Here is a 20,315-nt window from a genome sequence, read left to right as displayed (position 1 = left end):
CAACGTTCCATGATGGATTAGAGAAAAATTAATTACATGAAAATGATGCTAAAAATTATTATTGTAAGTTATGTTTGTGTTCTGTTCATGCTATGTTGCCATGTCTTCTATTTTGAAATCTTTCTCTGTCTGGTTGTGTTAGGCTTCCTTGCCCTTATTGCGATCATATCATTTCATTTTTGCTATAATAAGACAATAAAATTAAATAATTTTTGTCATTATTATTATTGTTACTTGTCATGTTTGGTGGTTTGGCAGGAAGGAGCACTCAAGAAGAGAAATAAACTTAAATAAGTTTAATCTTCTTAACGGGGAAAAAAACATATACAAGCAAGCAGGCAGGCAGGCAGGCAGAACCTAAACCACATAGGTAACCTCAACGATCGGACCAACTCAAGACAAACACACAGGACTTAAATATGCAAAGTAATTGACCAAACTAATGAGACACAGCTGAAGACAATATACAATTCACACAAAGGGAAGGTAGGGCACAGACAGCACGTGGCACAAGACAAAAACAATAACAGAGTCCAGAGATGTGATAGTTACTATACTGACATTTTATTTTACAATGCAATATAATTACTTCAAGCGTTTTCATTTATGTGTAACTGCTATTTTACAATAAAGTAAAAATCTATTTTGTCAATAATAATAAATAACATTTTTGTGTATTTCTCTGAGACTATATAAGCCAGAGTTTTAAGTCTGGATGTCCTGAGCACATTCAGCTTTTCAAAGATACCAAATGATTGGATGTTTGATCGTGACCACTCCCTCTTTTTGTTTTTTAAATGCGTAATCATACATTTTGTGACACTCCTATGGAAATATGATAATATTTTGTAATTATTATTTAAATATTTTTAACACAAATTTTTGACACAAATTTTTTAATTATGTGTCATAAATCAACATCTCAGGAAAATGTTTTAGGGTTTCAGTTCAAAATATACTTTCTATTACGAAACAGGACTTCATGAGGCTTGTTTATTATGCATTTTGGGAGACAGAAAAGTGAATACAGAAAGAAATTATATTCCAGTATGTTTTTGAAATATTATATATTACTATGAAAATCTTGTAAATGATTACACTTATTTTTTTCACTACATGTTGCCCCTTAAAGATATAGATACATTTCTGACTATTTTACATGCATTTAGTAGAAAGAGAAATGGTGTATCAAATTATTCTGTAATAACATAGTTGAGAATCATCTTTATACAAAGTTTCATTAAAAAAAAAGGTGCCAGAAGTGTTAAAAAAACATATCACTAAATTATTACAGTTAGAACTGTACATAAATATTGACCTATAAGTTCTCAAAGTTGCAGAAGTAAAAAAAAAACTATCCCAGTTATTAATAATTATTACACTGCATCAATGCACTGTATAATTGGTTGGTTGCAAAGATAGTTGCTAGGGTACCAAAGAAAGTTACTAGGGTGTTTCTACGTGACTGCTAGGATACCTGAAGGGAGTTGTAGTGATGTTGCTATGTGGTTGCTAGGATACTCTGAGCGGTTTGTATGTGGTAGCTAAGGGTAGGTTTTTAGGGTGTTGCTATGTGGTTGCTGAGGTACCTAGGTGCTAAGGTGTTGCTTTACGGCTACACAAACACACTGACAAATCATAAACCCCAAATCCAGCGTACAGAGATTCAGTGAATGCGGAGCTGAATGTGTGTAAGTGTGTGAGTGTGTTAGTGTTAGAGATGCTGTAGAAGGACAATCTGCCAGCCAACCTGTCCAAATACACACCTACTACTTTAGTGGAACGTAAGGGGACATGTATGTCAGTGGAAATGTCATTGTGACGTGCAATTAATCCTTCATCAGAGCAGACAAGACTCCAGGAATTTTTATTTCGTCCAAACCAACAGTCACGACTCTGTCCTTTTCTGACGATTTCTTTATATGTTACTGATATGACAGTATGCCCCCTCCATTCAGCTTCCCAGTAACAGCGCCCAGAAAGACGTTCTCTACATAGAACCTGATAACATAGATCAAATCTTTCTGGATGATCAGTATATGACTGTTCTTTATTCACACGTGTCACCTTTCTGTTCCTTTCAGATAGAATGAGAAGAGGGTTTGCTGTGTTTGGATTCAGTGTGAGAAAATGGGAATCTGAACACAAGAAGAGAAAAGATTAGTACAACACAACATAACACTCACAAAGGTGTCCATTTGCAGACGTACATTTGTGGAGACCTGTTGTAATTCTCAACTCTCCTCCGTGATCCACACTGTAAAACATACAGTGTTCACATATTTTCACAGTGTTACAATCAGTATACACACATCAGTGTAACTCTTCCTGCTGAACATACTTGAGTTTTTCCAGTGTGCAGTTTGGATCCTTCAGTTTTTCAGAGAGCAGCTTGACTCCTGAATCTCCAGGATGATTGTAGCTCAGATCCAGCTCTCTCAGGTGTAGAGAGTTTGAACTTAGAGCTGAAGACAAATAACAACAGCCTTTCTCTGTCACCATACAGCCAGACAGCCTACAAACACACCCCAAATCATATTAGTTTGACAATCAAAAGTACAAAATAACTGCTTTATCGGTATGCTTTATATGTGTTCCTAAATACCTCAGTATGCTCAGTCGAATCTTTGAACATTTCAGTCCAGCCAAGAGCAGCTTTAATCCTGAATCCTGCAGGTCATTGTTACTTAGATCCAGCTCTCTCAGATGGGTTTTTGATGACTGTAGAACTGAAGACAAACTTTCACAGCACTGACCAGTGAGATTACAGCTGACCAATCTAAACAGAAAAAAATTGAGGAAGCAATTAAAACCCTTCAAATTGCTTAAATCACACAAATTCTGACCAACATTCACAATCATTAATCACCCAATATAATCACTTTAAAATAATATTAACTATTTATTTAGGTCGTAGTCATGGAAAAGTTTTTTATGCTGTTTTCTCAGTAAAGACAAGCTGACACTAATATGACTAGGTCAGAAGGGAGGTATACAGGAAAATCACTGGATAGTAGTAATATCACAGAGGATAATGAACAGAGCAGGTTAGTTATGCTCCCTTCATTCTATTGAATTTATCATAAATATAAGTTGGAAATTGGACATCGGGAAGCTCAGAAATAATTTTGATACGTTTCCTAGTTGGAAAGTTTAAGTTCCATAAACTTCAATCGTGGTGGAGGAGAAAAACTTGTAGTATTGTATAAGTAGTTGTAGTACAGTTTTAAAGTTTAAGTAGTTTCTCCCTCAACATCTACTTTGATTTCTTCTAAAGTTCAAAACCCATTGGATATCTAAATATCTTCTATACTATTTCGCTTTAATAAGATTTCCCCAAAAAACATGCAAGAAGAAACTCTTTCTTCTTACATGAAGAAGAAAGAACCCCTGGCCTGGTTAATCTGTGACCCAGACAAATGTAAAAATAGTAAAAATAGTTGAACACGGAGTAACTGTTAAAAACAAACCTCAGTATGTTCACTTGACAGTTTGAACTTTTCAGTGCAGCAGAGAGCAGCTTCACTCCTGAATCCTGCAGATCATTGTTACTCAGATCCAGCTCTCTCAGATGGGAGTCTGATGATTGTAGAGCAGAAGACAAACTTTCATAGTGCCGATAAGAGAGACCACATCCAGCAAGTCTATAACAGGATGACACAGAACAATAAAGAGAAGATAGATGGTTAAAACATATACTGCATTCCGTCTACCTTCTATCACCTAACTTTTAAAACCTGAATAGATTTTCAAAATGGCTACAGAGAAAAACTAGGCACCACACAATAAACGACTGAAGATAACAGATCTTCATGGCCTGATGAAACATACTAATTTGCAAAACTAACAGAATGCATAGTTCATCCAAAAACAGGATGACTAGCAATTCCTTTCTTCCTTTGTCATTAATTAATTAAATGTGTTAATATAATTAAAATATGAAAATTAAAATGAATTGAATACACAGTCATGGTTTGATAGATGTATTCTGTGATGACAAATCAATATGATGACATGAATAAGATACTCACACAGCTTTTTTGCAGTTTATCACAGCAGGCAACAGTCTCTGTTTTCCCTCGGATGATGTATTATATTTTGTGAGATCAAACTCATCCAGCATCTTCTCTGACATCTGAAGCATCCAGGCAATGGCTGAACAGTGACCGAGAGTCAGTTTCTTCTCTGAGTGTTTGTCTGATTTCACAAAACGCTGAATCTCTCTGTAAAGAGTCTGATCTTTAACTTCCAGCAGACAGTAGAAAAGATTGATAGATCGTTCAGCTGAAAGACGATCATTTCTCTTGATTATGTTTTTAATGTGTTTTTTTATTATTTTGATGGTGTTGGAGCTATTCTCTGTGCATGTCAAAAGAGCCTGTAAGACTCTCTGATTGTTCTCCAGCGAAATTCCCAGCAGGAACCGCAAAAAAAGATCTAGGTGTCCGTTTTTACTTTGACACGTTTTTTTAACTGCTGACTTTAGCAGCTCACACAAAGGGCTTTTTCCAGATCTGTACATCTCAAGTCTGTCATTCAGAAACAACTTCAGCGGTTCCATTTTTTTAAACAGATGTGAGTAAAACACATAGAAAGCAGCCAGAAATTCTTGAAAGCTCAGATGAATGAAGCAGTAGACTTTCTTCTGGTGAATCACAGATTCCTCACGAAAAATCTCAGTGCAAATCCCAGAATACACTGAGGCGTCAGTGACATCTATGCCGCTCTCAATCAGGTCCTCCTCATAGAACATAACATTGCCCTTCATCAGCTGTTCGAAGGCCAGTTCAGCAAGTTTCACAATCACTTTTATGTTGGACTCCTGGAGTTTTCCTGAATCTCTCTCTTTATACTTCTGGTTCTTCATGTTTATTTGAGTGAGCAGGAAGTGAATGTACATTTCAGTCAGGTTTTGAGGGATATTCGCACTGATATCTTGTTTTAGGAAGTTTTGAAGAACAGTGGATGAGATCCAGCAGAAGACAGGGATGTGGCACATGATGTGGAGGCTTCTTGATTTTCTGATATGGGAGATGATTCTGCTGGCTTGATGCTCATCACTGATTCTCTTCCTGAAATATTCCTCCTTCTGAGGCACATTGAATCCCTGAACTTCTGTCACACGATTGATGTATTTTGAGGGGATCTGATTGGCTGCTGCTGGTCTTGAGGTGATCCAGATGAGAGCAGAGGGAAGTATTTCTCCTTTCAAGAGCTTTGATATCAACACACTTACTGATGAAGTCTTAGTCACAGAAATTTCAGAAGCTTCTGAAAGCATCAGTGAGATTCTGCTTTCATCTAAACCATCAAAGATGAACACAACTTTACACTCCTCATAAATCTTTGAGTCCACGTCATGAAGTTCAGGATGAAAGTCCAGCAGAAGTCTGTGAAGATTGTACTGATGATCTTTAATCAAGTTCAGCTCTCGAAAAGGAAGCACAAACATGAAGTCCACATCCTGATTGGCTTTTCCTTCTGCCCAGTCCAAAATGAACTTCTGCACAGAGACGGTTTTTCCGATTCCAGCGATGCCTTTGGTAAGAGCAGTCTTAATCTGGTTTTTCTTTCTCTTCTTCTTAGTTTTCTTCTCCTCACATCCTGGTTCAGGTGAGGCTTTAAAGATGTCATTACAGTTGATCAAGGTGTCTTGTGAGTGTTTTGTTTTCTCCATCTGTAAAACCTCATGTTCTTCATTCACCCCTTCGTTTTCTCCCTCTATGATGTAGAGCTGTGTGTATATCCTGTTTAGGAAGGTCTTATTATCTTGTAGTTTAAATCCCTCACATAATCTCTCATACTTATTCTTCATGTTAGTTTTGTGTTGGTCTTTAACTCTCTGTAGTTTATCATCTACTTTTTGGCAAGATTCCTTCTGCCAGTCTCTGGTCTGACAATCTCTGTTCACACAAAATAAACGAGAAGAACGATACAAAGACTGAATGAGAGCATGAGCAGCAATATCTTCTAGTAAAGGGGTGTGTCATTTATAAAACAAGTTAAGACTCAATCAACTCTACAGGCCCATGTTTATGCAGAAATTAAACAAGATCAGCTAGAATGAGCTTTAGTGATTTGGTTGTTTGTTGATTAAACCTCCACAAATTACCATGGACCATAGAACCTAATAACAGATGTGATCAGACAACATTAAAGAAAACTTCCTCAAATTCTAAAGCAATGGCTATATATATATATATGTAAAATAAAAATTGTTTTCCTAATGTTCTTGCTTTCTTGGATGACCAGCCTGACCCCCTCCCAGCCTCATCCACAACTTTAAATTTACAGTATAGCATCAGTATACTGTACTATATACTGATAGATAACACTATTGTTTGTAGTGATCAGAACCATCCATTATTATTCAAGTCTGATCTTTTCTGACGTGATTTAGTTTACTAGTGAAATTGGCTGTTGGGTACAGTTTGCACTGGTTTTGAAATAAAATCATGTTTATGACTCTTAACTTTGTGTCATTTATGATAAAATGTCTAGAGAGCATCAACTGGGTTGAGACTGTGAGCACTAATATAGTGTTATACTTGTATTTATCATTAATTTAGGTTAATTTTGGTAAAATGTGTAAGTAACAGTATGTACTGTTCATTTGCAAGGTATATATTAGCTTAGTGTGTGTGTGTTCTGGCATACGGTTTATGAGAACACAAACAATGTAAACACGGTTTATAAGGTTTACACTTCATGTGTGCTCATAAGCCAATTGACTAAAACATACTCTGGAGCAAGGGAATGACCTGCTAGCTGTGAACAGAGAACATGTTAGGGTTAGGGGTTACAGGTTACGGGTTAGGGGTTAAGGTTAAGGGTTTAGGGTTTAGGGTTTAGGGTTAGGGGTTAAGGTTTAGGGTTAGGGTTTAGGGCTTATGGTTTAGGGTTAGGGGTTGGGGTTAGGTTTAGGTTTAGGGTTAGGGGTTAGAGGTTAAGGTTTAGGGTTAGGGACAAACTAGCTAGTATCAAATATAAGGTCTTGGTAGCCTCTTAAGTAAGAAAACAAAGATGGCTGGTGCAGCGCTACACCGATGTTTAAATCGATCACTTGCAAGCAGTACTGGTTATTGTCTCACCTGGGTTCAAAGGTCATTGATCCATCACTTAGATCAGGAGGCTGATATATGTGCCCTGCAGATGCTCTTCTTTTTCTCTTTCTTCTACTGATAATGAGGACAAACATTACAAATTTATATTTATATGAACACCAATGAGATCCAAATGTGAGGCTTAATGTCAACCTGCTCATCAAGGCTGTTTCAGCACTGAAATAAATGGGTTGTCCCATGGATGCATCACTCGCATAGCTGGGCTTTGGAGATGCCGCTCTCTGGTTCAGATCGAAGTCCATCTCTTCTCTCTCCTCACAAACACTCGTTTTAGAGCTAGTCTTGTGTATCTCTATGAAATAAAGAAAAACATTACTGCATTATTGTGAAGCACTGCAGTATAGCACTGATGAGTAATCAACAGATAAATAAGTTCTTTATGCTTAAAATGAAGCGTATTTCAGCAGACTACAAGTCAACTCATAACATAACAACAACAGTACCAGTAAAAATGAATAAATAGATATGAACAAACATTTAAAGCCATGCCTTGGTTCCGATTAATAGTTATTTCATCTATGTCTTAAAATTGACGATGTATGTCATGTTGTTTTATTTATTAAATATAAACATAATTATGAGGGTCATCTTTGGCTTCGTATTTGTTTATAAAGTTTGTAAAAAGATGTGTAATTTGTTCATCGTGAGAGCAAAATATAACACGAACTTACCTCGAAGACTTAAGTTGGAGTTTGATCAGTCTTTCGCTTTCGGTTTTGAAACTAATGACTCATGAGTCTGCTCTCACTCTTGTTGTTCCAGTGGGTGTGTATTTGTGACTTCAAGTGAATGTTTGCAAAATGTAAAATGTATTCAGGAGAATATTTTAAGAGGTATTTGGGAATGGAAAGACAAGAATGCTGTGGCTTTATGGGAATTTGTGATCTTTGTGGTTTCTATGACAAAAACACAATAAAGAAACATTCTTCTTCCACTCTAAATATATAGCTGACTTGGAAATTAAACCCAGGTACTTAAATGCACTTTTGGCATACTACCTTAAGTGTATTACACTTTTGTATTGCACTGTGACATAAACACGTCTTTGTATTTAAATTGCTTGCTCATACGTCACTCAAAAAGAACAGGCCAATCAGTAGAGATGCTCATGAATATTAATTAGACAGGCCAAAAAAAGGAGCTGTAAAAACATTTTGAGATAGTTTTTGTTACTTAAACTAAAATAAAACTCCAAAAAGGTGTAAAATATGGAACCTTTAATGTAACAAATATTATTTCACATTACCAGCATTACAAATAATATTTCAGTAATCATTTCAACAGTTCATTGATGAGGCTTATCAGAAAAAAGTATTCTGTCCTTCAGCACTAGAACTACTGTAAGGAGGAGAATCAAAACCTGTAAATGCATTAAGACTGATCTAAGAAGGGATATCCAAAGGAACAAAAGGACACCCTGTTAAGTTTATGACACCCTCTTCATCTCTGCTCTTCCTGCTTCCCCTCCTTCTGTCCAAAAGACTTGGTTTAAAGTTCATTAGGAATAAGGCATTATATGTCATGTGTCTTATGAACCTATTGTTCTTCAATTTCATGTTTGGTCTCATTTGAAAGGTCTCAGTGCGATTGGTAAATTGGTCTCAATTTCACCGTAATCACTTATATTATGGAGAAGATTAAGAACTTGGTAGAACTGTGTTCTGCTGAGAAGGAGGTGTGTCCTCCTTTTGGGTCTCTGAATGTGTCCCAGCCAGGTGTGACACTGGAGCATGGGAACCTAAACACCAAAAGGTTTATACAACTACATTTGGGCGTGCTAGGGTGAGTCAGATCAACGATCAATGGATGGAGCCGTCTTGAGATCTAGACTTCTGGCCACCAAACTGGCTTAGCATGCTATTACTTAGGTAACACATAAAAAATTACTCTTTTTGAGTCTATTGAGGAAATGGCTGCATTAAGGTAAGCAATCTACGGGGTAGCCTCTGACTAAGACCTGGACTAGCCCAAATGTGCTGACTAGAAACTAAACTGAAACTTCTTTTTGTTAAAAAAAAAACAACACCTCCAACTTCCTCCATGATCCCAGGTATGTTAGGCTGTTATCAAAAATAGCCTTCTCCAATACTATACAAAATAGCTATTTATAAAACAGCCATCCATTTATTGATGGATTATGTTTCCACTTGTGGCTACATGTAATTATTTTCTGATTCGTGTGATCCAAACACTTTTTTTTTTTTTTTTTTACAGAAATTTAGTTTTTTAATTTGTAAATGAATTAACGGAACACAAATGAGCAAAGAAGTGAAGAAAAAGAATAGGAAAGATTCACTGTTTTACATTCATGTAATAACTGCATTGAAAGAAAAAAAATAATCCCTTTCATTTGTTTTAGAAGGGCAGAGAATCAATTATCAAAAATGAGGTCTGAAAAAGTGCCAAAAGTTTTTTTTAAATAAAATTCACAAAGCCACGCGATGAATCCAGCCAATCCGCTTCCAGAGATGAAACGTGATCAGTCCGGTTTTCCACGCGCTTCCAAAGAATTCTTTAGCAATTACTTCACAAACACAGTTCTTGTTAAAAAAAACCCCCACATTTTAATAATTAAGGGATGACTCGCTATATATAAAAACTATGAAAGATGAACTATAAAACTAGGAAAGATGCACTTTAAATAACAGCATAAAACAAAACAAGCATCGTGACGCGACACTAATGACCTTACATTTCTACAAATATAACAGTCTCTAAACGCATGATGCACTTTTTGGGATGGAAGATCTTGACGGAAGTGCCCTATAGCACAGCTATATTGAAAATGCTTTCTCACTGGATATAATCAGAACACATAATTGTTGCAGCTTTTTCTCTTTTTGTAAATAAATAATTAAATAAATAAACATTAATACTTTGTATGTATTGTTACGTAATTTTATTTTTATTATTAGACACCATAAATGTTTCTAACACCACGTCCCAACTACACGTGATGAGTCCAAGTGCGACACAATCAATCAAATATCACACCCAATCAGAATCGTGTGTGGGCGGGCTCTCGCTACAAAATGGATGCATTTATAATGTAAAGTACATACTGAGTGACTGATAGCATTTCTGTTATGGAATAGACTCGTTGATTCACAGCAAGTTTACTTGTAATTGTTAAGATGAAGGCATTCAATCTGAAAAAGGGCGGGAAGCAATCATTGGACATTTAAAATAAAAATGTACTGTGAAAGTAAAGTTTTCTCTTAATGGAAACCAAATGTTAGTTTTTTGGTTCATAGAACATCTGTTTAATGTTATTTTTAATTGTTGATATGGTTTGTAAAGATATAAGGGTATATGATGTTTTATGGTGCGCAAATCTCCTGCACCTTCTACCTTATTTAGTTTATCCTCAGGTAAGGTAAAGTAAGTCGAGTCTGTCCTATCTCTAATAAGCATTTAATCATACTCACAAGACAGGTCACAGAAGACTTCTCCGTGGTCTGTTCTGCTCTGGTCTTGAAATCAGAGTCTTTTGTCAGGCGAGCATATTGGTTATAATAAGATATAGTTTTATTATATATAGGTTAAATACATTACAAATAAAACACTAATATAAAATAGAAATAAAAACAAAGTTCTATAATTTGCGAGCTCGGTCGTTCGGAGGCATTGTGGCGAGGCTGTCTGGCATCGGAGAAGCGTGTCGCCGAGGTTCAGCTTTATCTTCTGGCTCACTTCTAAGTGCAACCCTCCTATATAGACTACAGGTGCAAGTCAACACTTTTTGGGAAAGTCCCGTACAGCTGAAGACCTCCCTCTCAAGAAGCTCACTATAAAAACACAGCCATCTTATCAGTCTGCTCTTCTGCGAAGATCTTTCTAAGATGTCCTCCTCTCCGCGTCGGGAACTCAGCACTCAACGGTAACATTCCTATTCTTCAATGTTCTTACTAATACATATTTTATCTGACTATACTTCAACTAAATGCTACCTATATCATACCTAATGTCTTTTCTCAATAAACTACTTTTAAACATGATGCTGTGGTGGTCTTTCTTTCTACTATTCAATAAAGTGAATACAATACCATGTGTACTGTGTATCTTATTAATACTTATCAAATAAAAGAATACAATATTCTGTGTGGTCTCTTCTTCTTGATAAATCAGTAACACATCCATGGCCAACTTACAAAATTGGGAAAACGTCCCGCTTTCCTCAACAATAATTAGTAACCGTTTAATATATTACTATATTGTCTATCAATATGCAAGATTTTCAAGAACACAATTGGCTTATTTTGGTCTTAAGACACTGATTGTTATAGTGTTGGATATCAGTCATGTTGTCACACCGTCATTTCCGCCATTCCACCGAACTTACCACCTCGGTGCGATCTCTGTCACCTGAGTATTAATCATGAACACCTGCAACCACTCGTCTGTCACCCCTTATAACCCACACTCACCACTTCTGCTATGGCTGTTCTCAAGGTTACCAACCCGGAACTCTGGTCGTCGCCTGTCTGCCTGTCTGCCTGCCAGGAGTAGCTTATCCTGTGACTTTCAACCCGAGAAAGGAAAGAACTATTGCTTGAATATTACCTGAATACCTTCTTAATTGAGTTATGTTCGTATCTGAGGCTTAACACCGATGTCTGCCTTATTTTCATTAAACATTGTATAGTGAATCTTACCTTGTGTTTGCCTCCTTGACCAGAGCGTGACACATGTGATCATCACGACTCAATCACAGCTATACTGACGTTTAGATCGACAGCACTCTCACCGCGGAAATATTGCGAAAGCAAGAACTTCCAGATCTACAAAAGTAACTTTTACTGACTATTGATCAGTAAGATCCTCAGAAAGGAAGAACAACTGATGAATGGGAAGAGTGTGTGCGCGAAGGTGGTTGTGAATGTGTGTAGATGTGTGTTAGTTACAGGATCAGAGAATGACACCGTTCCTCCGTAATAGTTCAGATACACTTACACACGATCAAGCTGTCGATTAATGGGAAAACCAGAGTTCCATAGTTTTTCAGACCTTCAAATTCATTTTGAAACTGTGCATGAACTGTTAAGTCAAAGGAAAGCAAACCTCTAAAATTATAATGCATTAACAAATGTGTGCAGTAAATTAATCTAAACTCAAACAGATGCAAATAGTTTTGTGATTGTTACAGATAGAAATACTGACTTTTCTGCACACCTCTAGTAATCAGTTCATCAAAACACACCTTCATATTGGGTAATACTTGGCTGTCTATTCACGATAACATGCTCAGGAATCAGGGTGAGGTCAGAAACTCAAGAAACCCAAACAGAGGCTAACGTTTAGCGACACAAAATTAGTAGCTGGTAACAGTATACAAATATACACCAGTCAAACAGTCAAGCCTTTTAAGTTAATAAATGTACACAAATTGTGCTTAATGTTATATCTAATACAGAGTTGGGATTTAAAAAGAAAACAAATGTAGCCTAATTTGGTTATATGTCTTTTTCTTAATTATAATCATGATATTGTAACTGTTGGGACTCTTCCGTGAACAGCCGCACATAAATCATAAATGGGACAAATTAAATTCAATATTAACAGCAGTAGTATTTAACAGGCTCATTTCTTTATGTCGTCTTTTGTTTTATGTTGTCTTTTATGTATTTTATGTTTAATGATGCATCAAATGTTCTTGTGAAAGATGTGGATTGCAGGTACTGTCACAGTGTCATGGAAAGCCAGCAAAATTACTCAAAGGACGGGCGCTTTTTCTTCTGCGTCTGTCCTCGGAAACGGACGTGTTTTCTTCCCCTCTCCCTTGCCTACTTGTGCTTCTTAGTCTCATCTTATGTCTAGTTTTCTCCACTTGAGAGACTCTCTCTGCCCTGCTCTCCAGCTAAAAAACATGGATTTGATCAACTGTTCTCTCAACACAATAGACACCATCTTCTCAAAGAGAAGCGTGGGTTCAGGGGAACCTGATTGTTCTGCCGGGATGATGGTTGCCGGGTATTCGATGGACGCATGGGAGAAGTGGCTCATGTGCTTGATGCCCCTTTCCGTGGAGGATATTGAAGATATCATTCTTTTCGGAACTTTGATTACGGGGCTATTGCTGATCGGATTGGGCATAGCCCTGGTATATCGACAAATTGAGAGAACGAGGGCAGCTGTCCACAACCCCACAAAGCTGCCTGGATTTATTGAAGCGGTGGGCAGAGCTGTCGGGACTCAGACTGTGGTTGTAAACCGCACTTTGGATAACATCATGGGGAAGCTTGAGGCTTTACATCGGAAAATTGATCAAATTGGGGACCAGGATGGACAATAGAGTAGTAAATTGTTTCTGACTACTTGCACCAAGCCTAAACAAATTCCATTCCTATCTGGTTTTGACTCCCTCTACCATGCACTGGCCTTGGCCAAGGCCACTGCTGGAAAAACAACTCCCCCGGCAGATCACGGCAGTAAAGACGCTCTCGAACTCCTCACCCCCACCTTTCCGCCTGCCTGGCAGACGGGTCTGGATCAAGCGCTGCATTGGCGGCTGCCAGAAAAGGATGACTGCTCGCCAGTGGAGGATCCCAATAACCCAGAGACTTTACCTTGTCTTACATGTTGTCAAAGTGTCTAAACTATGTGCTTCTATTGCTGAGGTGTTTTTTTCCCGTTACCACACTGTGGTTCCTTAGGAGCACAGTCTGGGTTTGGCTTTTTTTTCTCGCCTCACCTCTCCTCATGTAATGCTGTACTTCTTTATTTCTGTCATCCCTGGTGACAAGCCAGACAAAGAGCGGTCCACCTCACTCTTATGGAGAAAAACCATACTAGAGTCGCGACGTCGCCCAGTATGGCGCAGCCGGGGCCCCGCCATGGAGCCAGGCCTGTGGCTGGGGCCGGTATGCGGCGACTGGTGGCGGGTCTTGCCCCACGGGACCCGGCCGGGCTCAGCCCGAAACAGCGACGTGGGGCCATCTTCCCGTGGGCCCACCACCTGCAGGAGGGACCGTAAGGGGCCGGTGCCTTGTGGTTTGGGTAGCAGTCGAAGGCGGGGACCTCGACAACCCAACCCCTGGACTCAGAATCTAGTTCTAGGGACATGGAACGTCACCTCTCTGGGGGGGAAGGAGCCTGAGTTGTTGCGGGAGGTCGAGAGATACCGGCTAGATATAGTCGGGCTCACCTCCACGCACTGCTTGGGCTCTGGAACCCATCTCCTCGAAAGGGGCTGGACTCTCCACTACTCTGGTGTTGCCCGCGGTGAGAGGCGGCTGGCTGGTGTGGGCTTGCTCATAGCTCCCCAGCTTAGCCGCCATGTGTTGGAGTTTAACCCGGTGGACAAGAGGGTCGCCTCCCTGCGACTTCGGGTTGGGGGGAGGACTCTCACTGTCATTTGTGCCTACGGGCCGAATGGCAGTGTAGAGTACCTGGCCTTCTTGGAGTCCTTGGGAGGGGTGCTGGTAAGTGCTCCAACCGGGGACTCTGTCGGCCTGCTGGGGGACTTCAACGCTCACGTTGGTAATGCTAGTGACACCTGGAGGGGCGTGATTGGGAGGAACGGCCCCCCCGATCTAAACCTGAGTGGGGTTCTGTTGTTGGAATTCTGTGCTAGTCACGGTCTGTCCATAACGAACACCATGTTCAAGCATAAGGGTGTCCACCAGTACACGTGGCATCAGGACACCCTAGGGCGGAGGTCGATGATCGACTTTGTGGTTGTATCATCCGATCTCCGGCCTCATGTCTTGGACACTCGGGTGAAGAGAGGGGTGGAGCTGTCAACTGATCACCACCTGGTGGTGACTTGGATCCGTTGGCGGGGATATTAATATTTAAATATTAAATATTAATATTTAATTAATATTTTGCCAATTAATTGTTTCTCAAGATCCTTATAAAACATTGCATGTGACTGTGGGGCTAGATGATCTTGCAGTATAACCTAAAACTAATATAATCAATTCATGTGTGTATTTTGTAAAATGATAATAGGCTACTCAAGGCTTCACTGTCACTTCTTAAGATCAGCAACTAATTTACAGTACACAGTGAGTATTTTCTTTTCTGCTTGTTTCAGGAAATCACTGCTGACAGTCTCTCACAATAAGACACAGCCTCATCAACACAGGGGTTAGAGGGCACCTCAGCACAGTTCTTTGTACTCTTTACTCTTTTTGTCAAGTTTGCTGCTGTTTTTCAGAATCTTTTCAAGAATGTTAATCTTAAATTTAGACAACAGCTGTCATTGTCTTTTTTGCTCTTTTATCAAGCAGTCCTCTAGGAAGTTCCATGGTATCATTTTTGGTCCTGTTTTAAAGACAAACAAGACTGTTTCAACTTTCTTGTCAACCCTGTAATCTGTCGAATGTGTATGTCAGGAGTTGGCAGTGGCCTGTTGTGTTTGTCTTGTGTTTTGTTGTCCTGGAGCACATGGCCTTTGTTTTCACAGCTCGCCATGTGCTTTGCTGTTAACTCCTCCCCTCTTATTAACCCTAATTGTTTAACACTCCTGCACCCCATTTCTGTCAATTATCCCCCCTACTTAATCTCCTTGTGTTTTCTATACTTTGTCAGACTCTTGTTTGATGGTAGTTCATTCTGATGCTGAACCCCAATTTGCTAGTTTGAGCAGTTTTTTTTTTTTTTTTTTTTTTTTTTTTTGGGGTCAGTCTTAATCCTGTTTCCAGTCTAGTTAGTGCTGTTTTTTTTTTTTTTTTTACTTTTGACTGTTTTGTTAGTTACTCATTTTCCCAATTCTCCTTTTACCCAGCTCAGTACTCAACTCTCAGTGACGACCTTCGGGTGCCAGTAGCTGTCTTGGTTCTCTAGCAGGCGGATGCTGGACGTGGCTACAGTGGGTGTCTTCTCAGTGACTGCTTTGACCGGCCACCTTTTCCCGCCCCACCGGTTGGGTCTGGTTCACCCTTCGTCCCATCGAATTGAGTCTGTTCACCCCGTTCATCCTTCACCTCCTCTGCAGCTGGGATTGTGGCTGGAGTTGACAGCCAGCTGTTTCACCCTTTTTGTTGGACTATTATACAAAACCCTTATTTGTTCAAACAAACTGTTTTCCTTCTGCAATTGGTCTGCTCGTCTGTCCTGACAGTGTAAGGTTCCTCCTTTTCCAGCAGAATGGAATCCAGAGGCCCTGGTCGAAGGTCAATGTGCGTTCGGTCTTTTCTTTACGTCTTGTTAACAATCACTATTTATTAATCTTTTGATTCCAATTCGTTTTTTTTTTTGTTATTTTTTAAATGTAACTGCTGATCTCTCTAGTTGTGATTTTTAAATTTGGATCATTAACTATAATATTTCCTAGCTTCGACTTACTGTTCAATAGGAGTCTGGGTCGCTTGGAGACCTTGTTTGGCCAGAACAGACTCACGACACATCTGGGCTAGTCCAGGTTTTAGTCAGAGGCTACCCCATAGATCACTTACCTTAATGCAGCCATCTCCTTGATGGACTCAAAAAGAGTTTGTTTTTTTTTTTTGTTTTTTTTAATGCGTTTCTTAAGTAATAGCATGCTAAGCCAGTTTGGTGGCCAGTTTGATCGCACGGAGACCCTTCAAATGAGACCAAACATCAAAGTGAAGAACAATAGGTTTTTAAGACACACAATTTCTTATGCCTTATTATTAATGAAGTCTTTTTTGGGCAGAAGGAGGGGAAGCAGGAAGAGAAGAGTTGAAGAGGGTGTCATAAACAGGGGGGTGTTATTTACTCTTTTTGAAGTCCTTTTGTTCCTTTGGATATCCCTTTTCAGATTAGTCTTATTGCATTTACAGGTTTTGATTCACCTCCTTACAAATGTGAATCCAAGTGGTCACTAAGCCACCTGGCCATGATGGTGGCTAAAATCAGGTAGTCAACATTAAATATGAAATGCTCCCGAAAGATAGAATAAGACTTGTTAAAAGACTCTGGGATAGGCATTCGGTTGTGTACATTGTTGTAAAAAAAACACAAATATGGAATTGGAGCAAAGGAGTACCTCTTATATAATTTCCAAAGTATGTTGACTATTGTTACATCAAGCCAGCAGAGGGAGCCCTTACCTCTGGATGATCTGTGATCACTCCCTCTGCTGCTACTTCCTGTTTTGAGACCATAAATTCCGAAGCAGGCCCCTCACCTGTATGTTGCATTGTTTGTTTCTAGTTGGCCTAGCCTTGTGTTTCCCTTGTCAAAGATCCTTTGCTTTTGACCCTGCCTGTCTTTGATTCTTTATTTGTTTGCTGCCTTACCCAAACCTGACCCTCTGTCTGTTTTTTGGATTTTGTTGTTGGCTTGCCTCTTATATTCCTGTTTGCTGTGTTTGACGTCTGCCTACTTTGACCTGACTTTGTCCAATAAAAGCCTGCAACTGGATCTGCACGCCTCAGACCCCTCAATCATAACTATAAATCAAATTTAATTTCTTAGCCCAGATTTTTTCTTTGCAGCTAAGCCATTTTCCTGAAATCAAATTCGGATACATTAGTTTTCTTCTTTTCTTTTTTTTAACATGCAGGTCATTTGATGGCCAGGTTTTTGTTTTGCACATAATTTCAAACAATACTCTTTGATGATCAGATCAGCACTCTTTCTCAGAAATCATGCAACTTTCTACATGTAGCATTGACTCTTCTGGTACAAAAACATAGTCCAGTCTTGAATTTTGATGAAAAGAAAACTGACAGTCCATTGGGTGGAGCCTTCTCCATACATCCACAAGATGAAAGGGTGTCATAAATCTGCCCACTGTTGGTTTCAACATGAAGTGCCTCTCATTTATTTTTGTAGATTGCCTGTCCAGATATGGATTCAAAGCAATATGTTAAAATCTCCTCCAATCAACAAAATGCCCTCTGCAAAGTACTCAAGTAACATTTTGAGCTTCTTTAGGGGTCTTGCATCTACTCTTGCATGTAAGTTTTTTTCTCACCAAAATAGCCACACCTCTTTCAGTTGTTTTGTATTGCTTAAAAAATGGTTTCCAACGATCAAAGATGTTAAAAACACTTTTGTCCTTTTGTCCAATATGTGTCTCTTGGATGAAGGCAACATCACAATTGCGATCTAATACTGTTTTCAAATCGCCAGTCTTTTTTTTGAGCCCACTGATGTTCTGTGTCATAAAGGACAGCTTCTTTTTAGTACCCATGATTATAGTTGAGTCATATTCAAGTGTTTTAAACCTACAAAAACAAACACCAAAACAAATAAATATATATATATATATATATATATATATATATATATATATATATATATATATATATATATAATATATATATATATATATATATATATATATATATATATATATATATATATATATATATTGGTGAATGAACAACCAGTCAGTGTGTAAAATGGAAAATGTGGCACAGACACCTAAAGATTATAGAAATTTGACTCCATTGGATTTAATGTTACATTTCCCCAGTGACTTGAGGACAAACAAGAAAGGTTTTTTATATATACAAAATGTCAAATTAAATCAAATTTTAATGGCAGTACCAAATTAAAATGATTTAAATGTCAACTTTAAATGTCTTACCACAGTTTAACAGACATGGATGGCATTTAACGTCGTACCATATCTAAATGTTTGTTTTAACCAAAAGAAACACCAATTATGGCATGTTTGTTATTTTTATATTTAATGAGGCTAGTTCATGAAAACTATTTAAATGTCCTTATTAATTTTTGGCGTAATCCTGGCTTAAATATAACCTTTGTCTCTGAAATCAGAATTAAGTTGCATGAACATAGCCAAGAAATATGAGGGCCTGCTAGCACCAAGTACCTAGTACCTGAACTAACTACCCACTTTTTGGCATGTTCACACCACTTGAACTATGGACCATTTTAGTTCCAGGAACTCCATTTGGAGGAACTATTGGTGATGTAAGTGTAAGCTGATTGGCTAAACACATACAAAAATGTAAAAATGCATGTAAACATATACTGTGTAAACATTGCATCAGTCTATTTCCTTGATAAATGACATTTACTTGAAGACTTTGTGTACTTGTGTTTTCAATGACATGTAACACCTCCTTTTTGGCTTTCTGTTCTTTCAGTCACTTGACGTATACGTTGACATTCCATGTCCATTATTGTGAAACCTGCGAGACATGAGATATGTATATGTTTATCTATATATCTATATATGTATGTATGTATGTATGTATGTATGTTAAAAGTAAATGTGTCATATCACACATTCATTTAATCTTATACCTGATCTTATGGTTGTTTCAGCAAAAAAAGTAGTATTGTTATTATTATTTCTTATAAGTGGTATTTTTCTGCTTTAAGTAAATACCATAAGTAAAATGATAATGATATGTGACTTATAATGCATTATAACAATGAGAAATATAACCCGTTGTAGCTTAAGCGGATGAACCATAAATGATGATACTATAAGCTATAACCAAAAATAAGTAAATATTATAACACATTAAATAGCTTACAATGCATTCATTATAATGCATTAAGAATACTCTTGTAAGGTGTTATAAATACAGGCTTCATAGAAAGTTTTACCAAAACTGGTGAGTGGAGAGGGCATGATGTGTGCATTCTTGAATCATAAGAATTTTTTGACTTTCGTTTTAAATGTCCTTTGACTTGATTTCACCTTAACAGTTTTGCCTTGTTTGTCATGGAAAATGAAGACTTGTTGGGTATGTGGCAGGGCTGCTTTCTTTGCTATTTGCTTCTTGTGTACATTTAGCCTTGCACTTTGTTCTTTTAATGACAGACAAATCACATTCAGATGGCATTTTCTTAATCCCACCTTAATGTTTGTACCTTGTTGCTAAGCAAAACAAAGACTTATTGGGTATGTTGCAGGGCTGCTTTCTTTGCTATTTGCTTCTAATGTAATGTTCTGTTTTGTTCTTTCAATGACAGACAAATCACATTCAGATGGCATTTTCGGAGTTAGCATAGTGTCCATTTGAAAGTTACCTTTCAAAGATATTGCATGTTTAAACTACTTTGGTAAGGTTACATGTAACTTGCAAATACCTAAATGAATGTACCTCTTGTAGTTATGAATTGACAAGCAACAGAGCTCATAAACCTGTCAGAGAGACATTTTTTAAAGAGAGAGAAAGAGTGTAAACTGTTACTTTATAAATTATGGTCATACAGAGAAAATAGGTTGGCCATACGTGCCATCAAACACTAAGAAGAGTAAGTGAAGGTTCAAGTCAAGTCAAGTCAATTGGC

At 38.1% G+C, this 20,315-nt stretch overlaps 2 protein-coding genes across 4 annotated transcripts in view; one reads left to right on the top strand and one right to left on the bottom strand.

Annotated features, from left to right (window-relative positions):
* LOC122342952 (NACHT, LRR and PYD domains-containing protein 3-like) overlaps positions 1-20,315 on the top strand; it is a 924,523-nt gene that overhangs the window by 262,502 nt on the left and 641,706 nt on the right. The window lies entirely within an intron of this gene.
* LOC122342966 (NACHT, LRR and PYD domains-containing protein 3-like) lies at positions 296-7,830 on the bottom strand. 3 transcript variants are annotated; one of them, XM_043237205.1, is made up of 9 exons: positions 7,796-7,830; positions 7,257-7,416; positions 7,092-7,178; positions 4,032-5,903; positions 3,471-3,644; positions 2,606-2,779; positions 2,342-2,515; positions 2,211-2,257; positions 296-2,138 (listed from the first exon to the last, which is right to left on the bottom strand). In XM_043237205.1, exons 2-9 carry the CDS (start codon positions 7,364-7,366, stop codon positions 1,597-1,599), a joined length of 3,180 nt encoding a protein of 1,059 aa, XP_043093140.1. In that variant the 5' UTR covers positions 7,367-7,416; positions 7,796-7,830; the 3' UTR covers positions 296-1,596. The 3 variants fall into 3 exon arrangements, with proteins under 3 accessions (XP_043093140.1, XP_043093141.1, XP_043093142.1); XM_043237206.1 differs by having other exon boundaries at positions 7,092-7,175; XM_043237207.1 differs by lacking the exon at positions 2,211-2,257 and having other exon boundaries at positions 1,943-2,138.

The sequence above is a fragment of the Puntigrus tetrazona genome, chromosome 4 (genome assembly GCF_018831695.1).
Source record: "Puntigrus tetrazona isolate hp1 chromosome 4, ASM1883169v1, whole genome shotgun sequence".
In the NCBI taxonomy this organism is placed as follows: domain Eukaryota; kingdom Metazoa; phylum Chordata; class Actinopteri; order Cypriniformes; family Cyprinidae; genus Puntigrus; species Puntigrus tetrazona.
This window is presented reverse-complemented; position numbering and strand designations above follow the sequence as displayed.

Coding starts and splice junctions, on each gene's coding strand:
- LOC122342966 (XM_043237205.1), bottom strand. CDS start 7,366: ATGGACTTCGATCTGAACCAGAGAGCGGCATCTCCAAAGCCCAGCTAT. Junction 2,258..2,341: donor TGCACACTGGAAAAACTCAA/GTATGTTCAGCA, acceptor TATGTTTTACAG/TGTGGATCACGGAGGAGAGT. Junction 2,139..2,210: donor TACAACAGGTCTCCACAAAT/GTACGTCTGCAA, acceptor TCTTGTGTTCAG/ATTCCCATTTTCTCACACTG.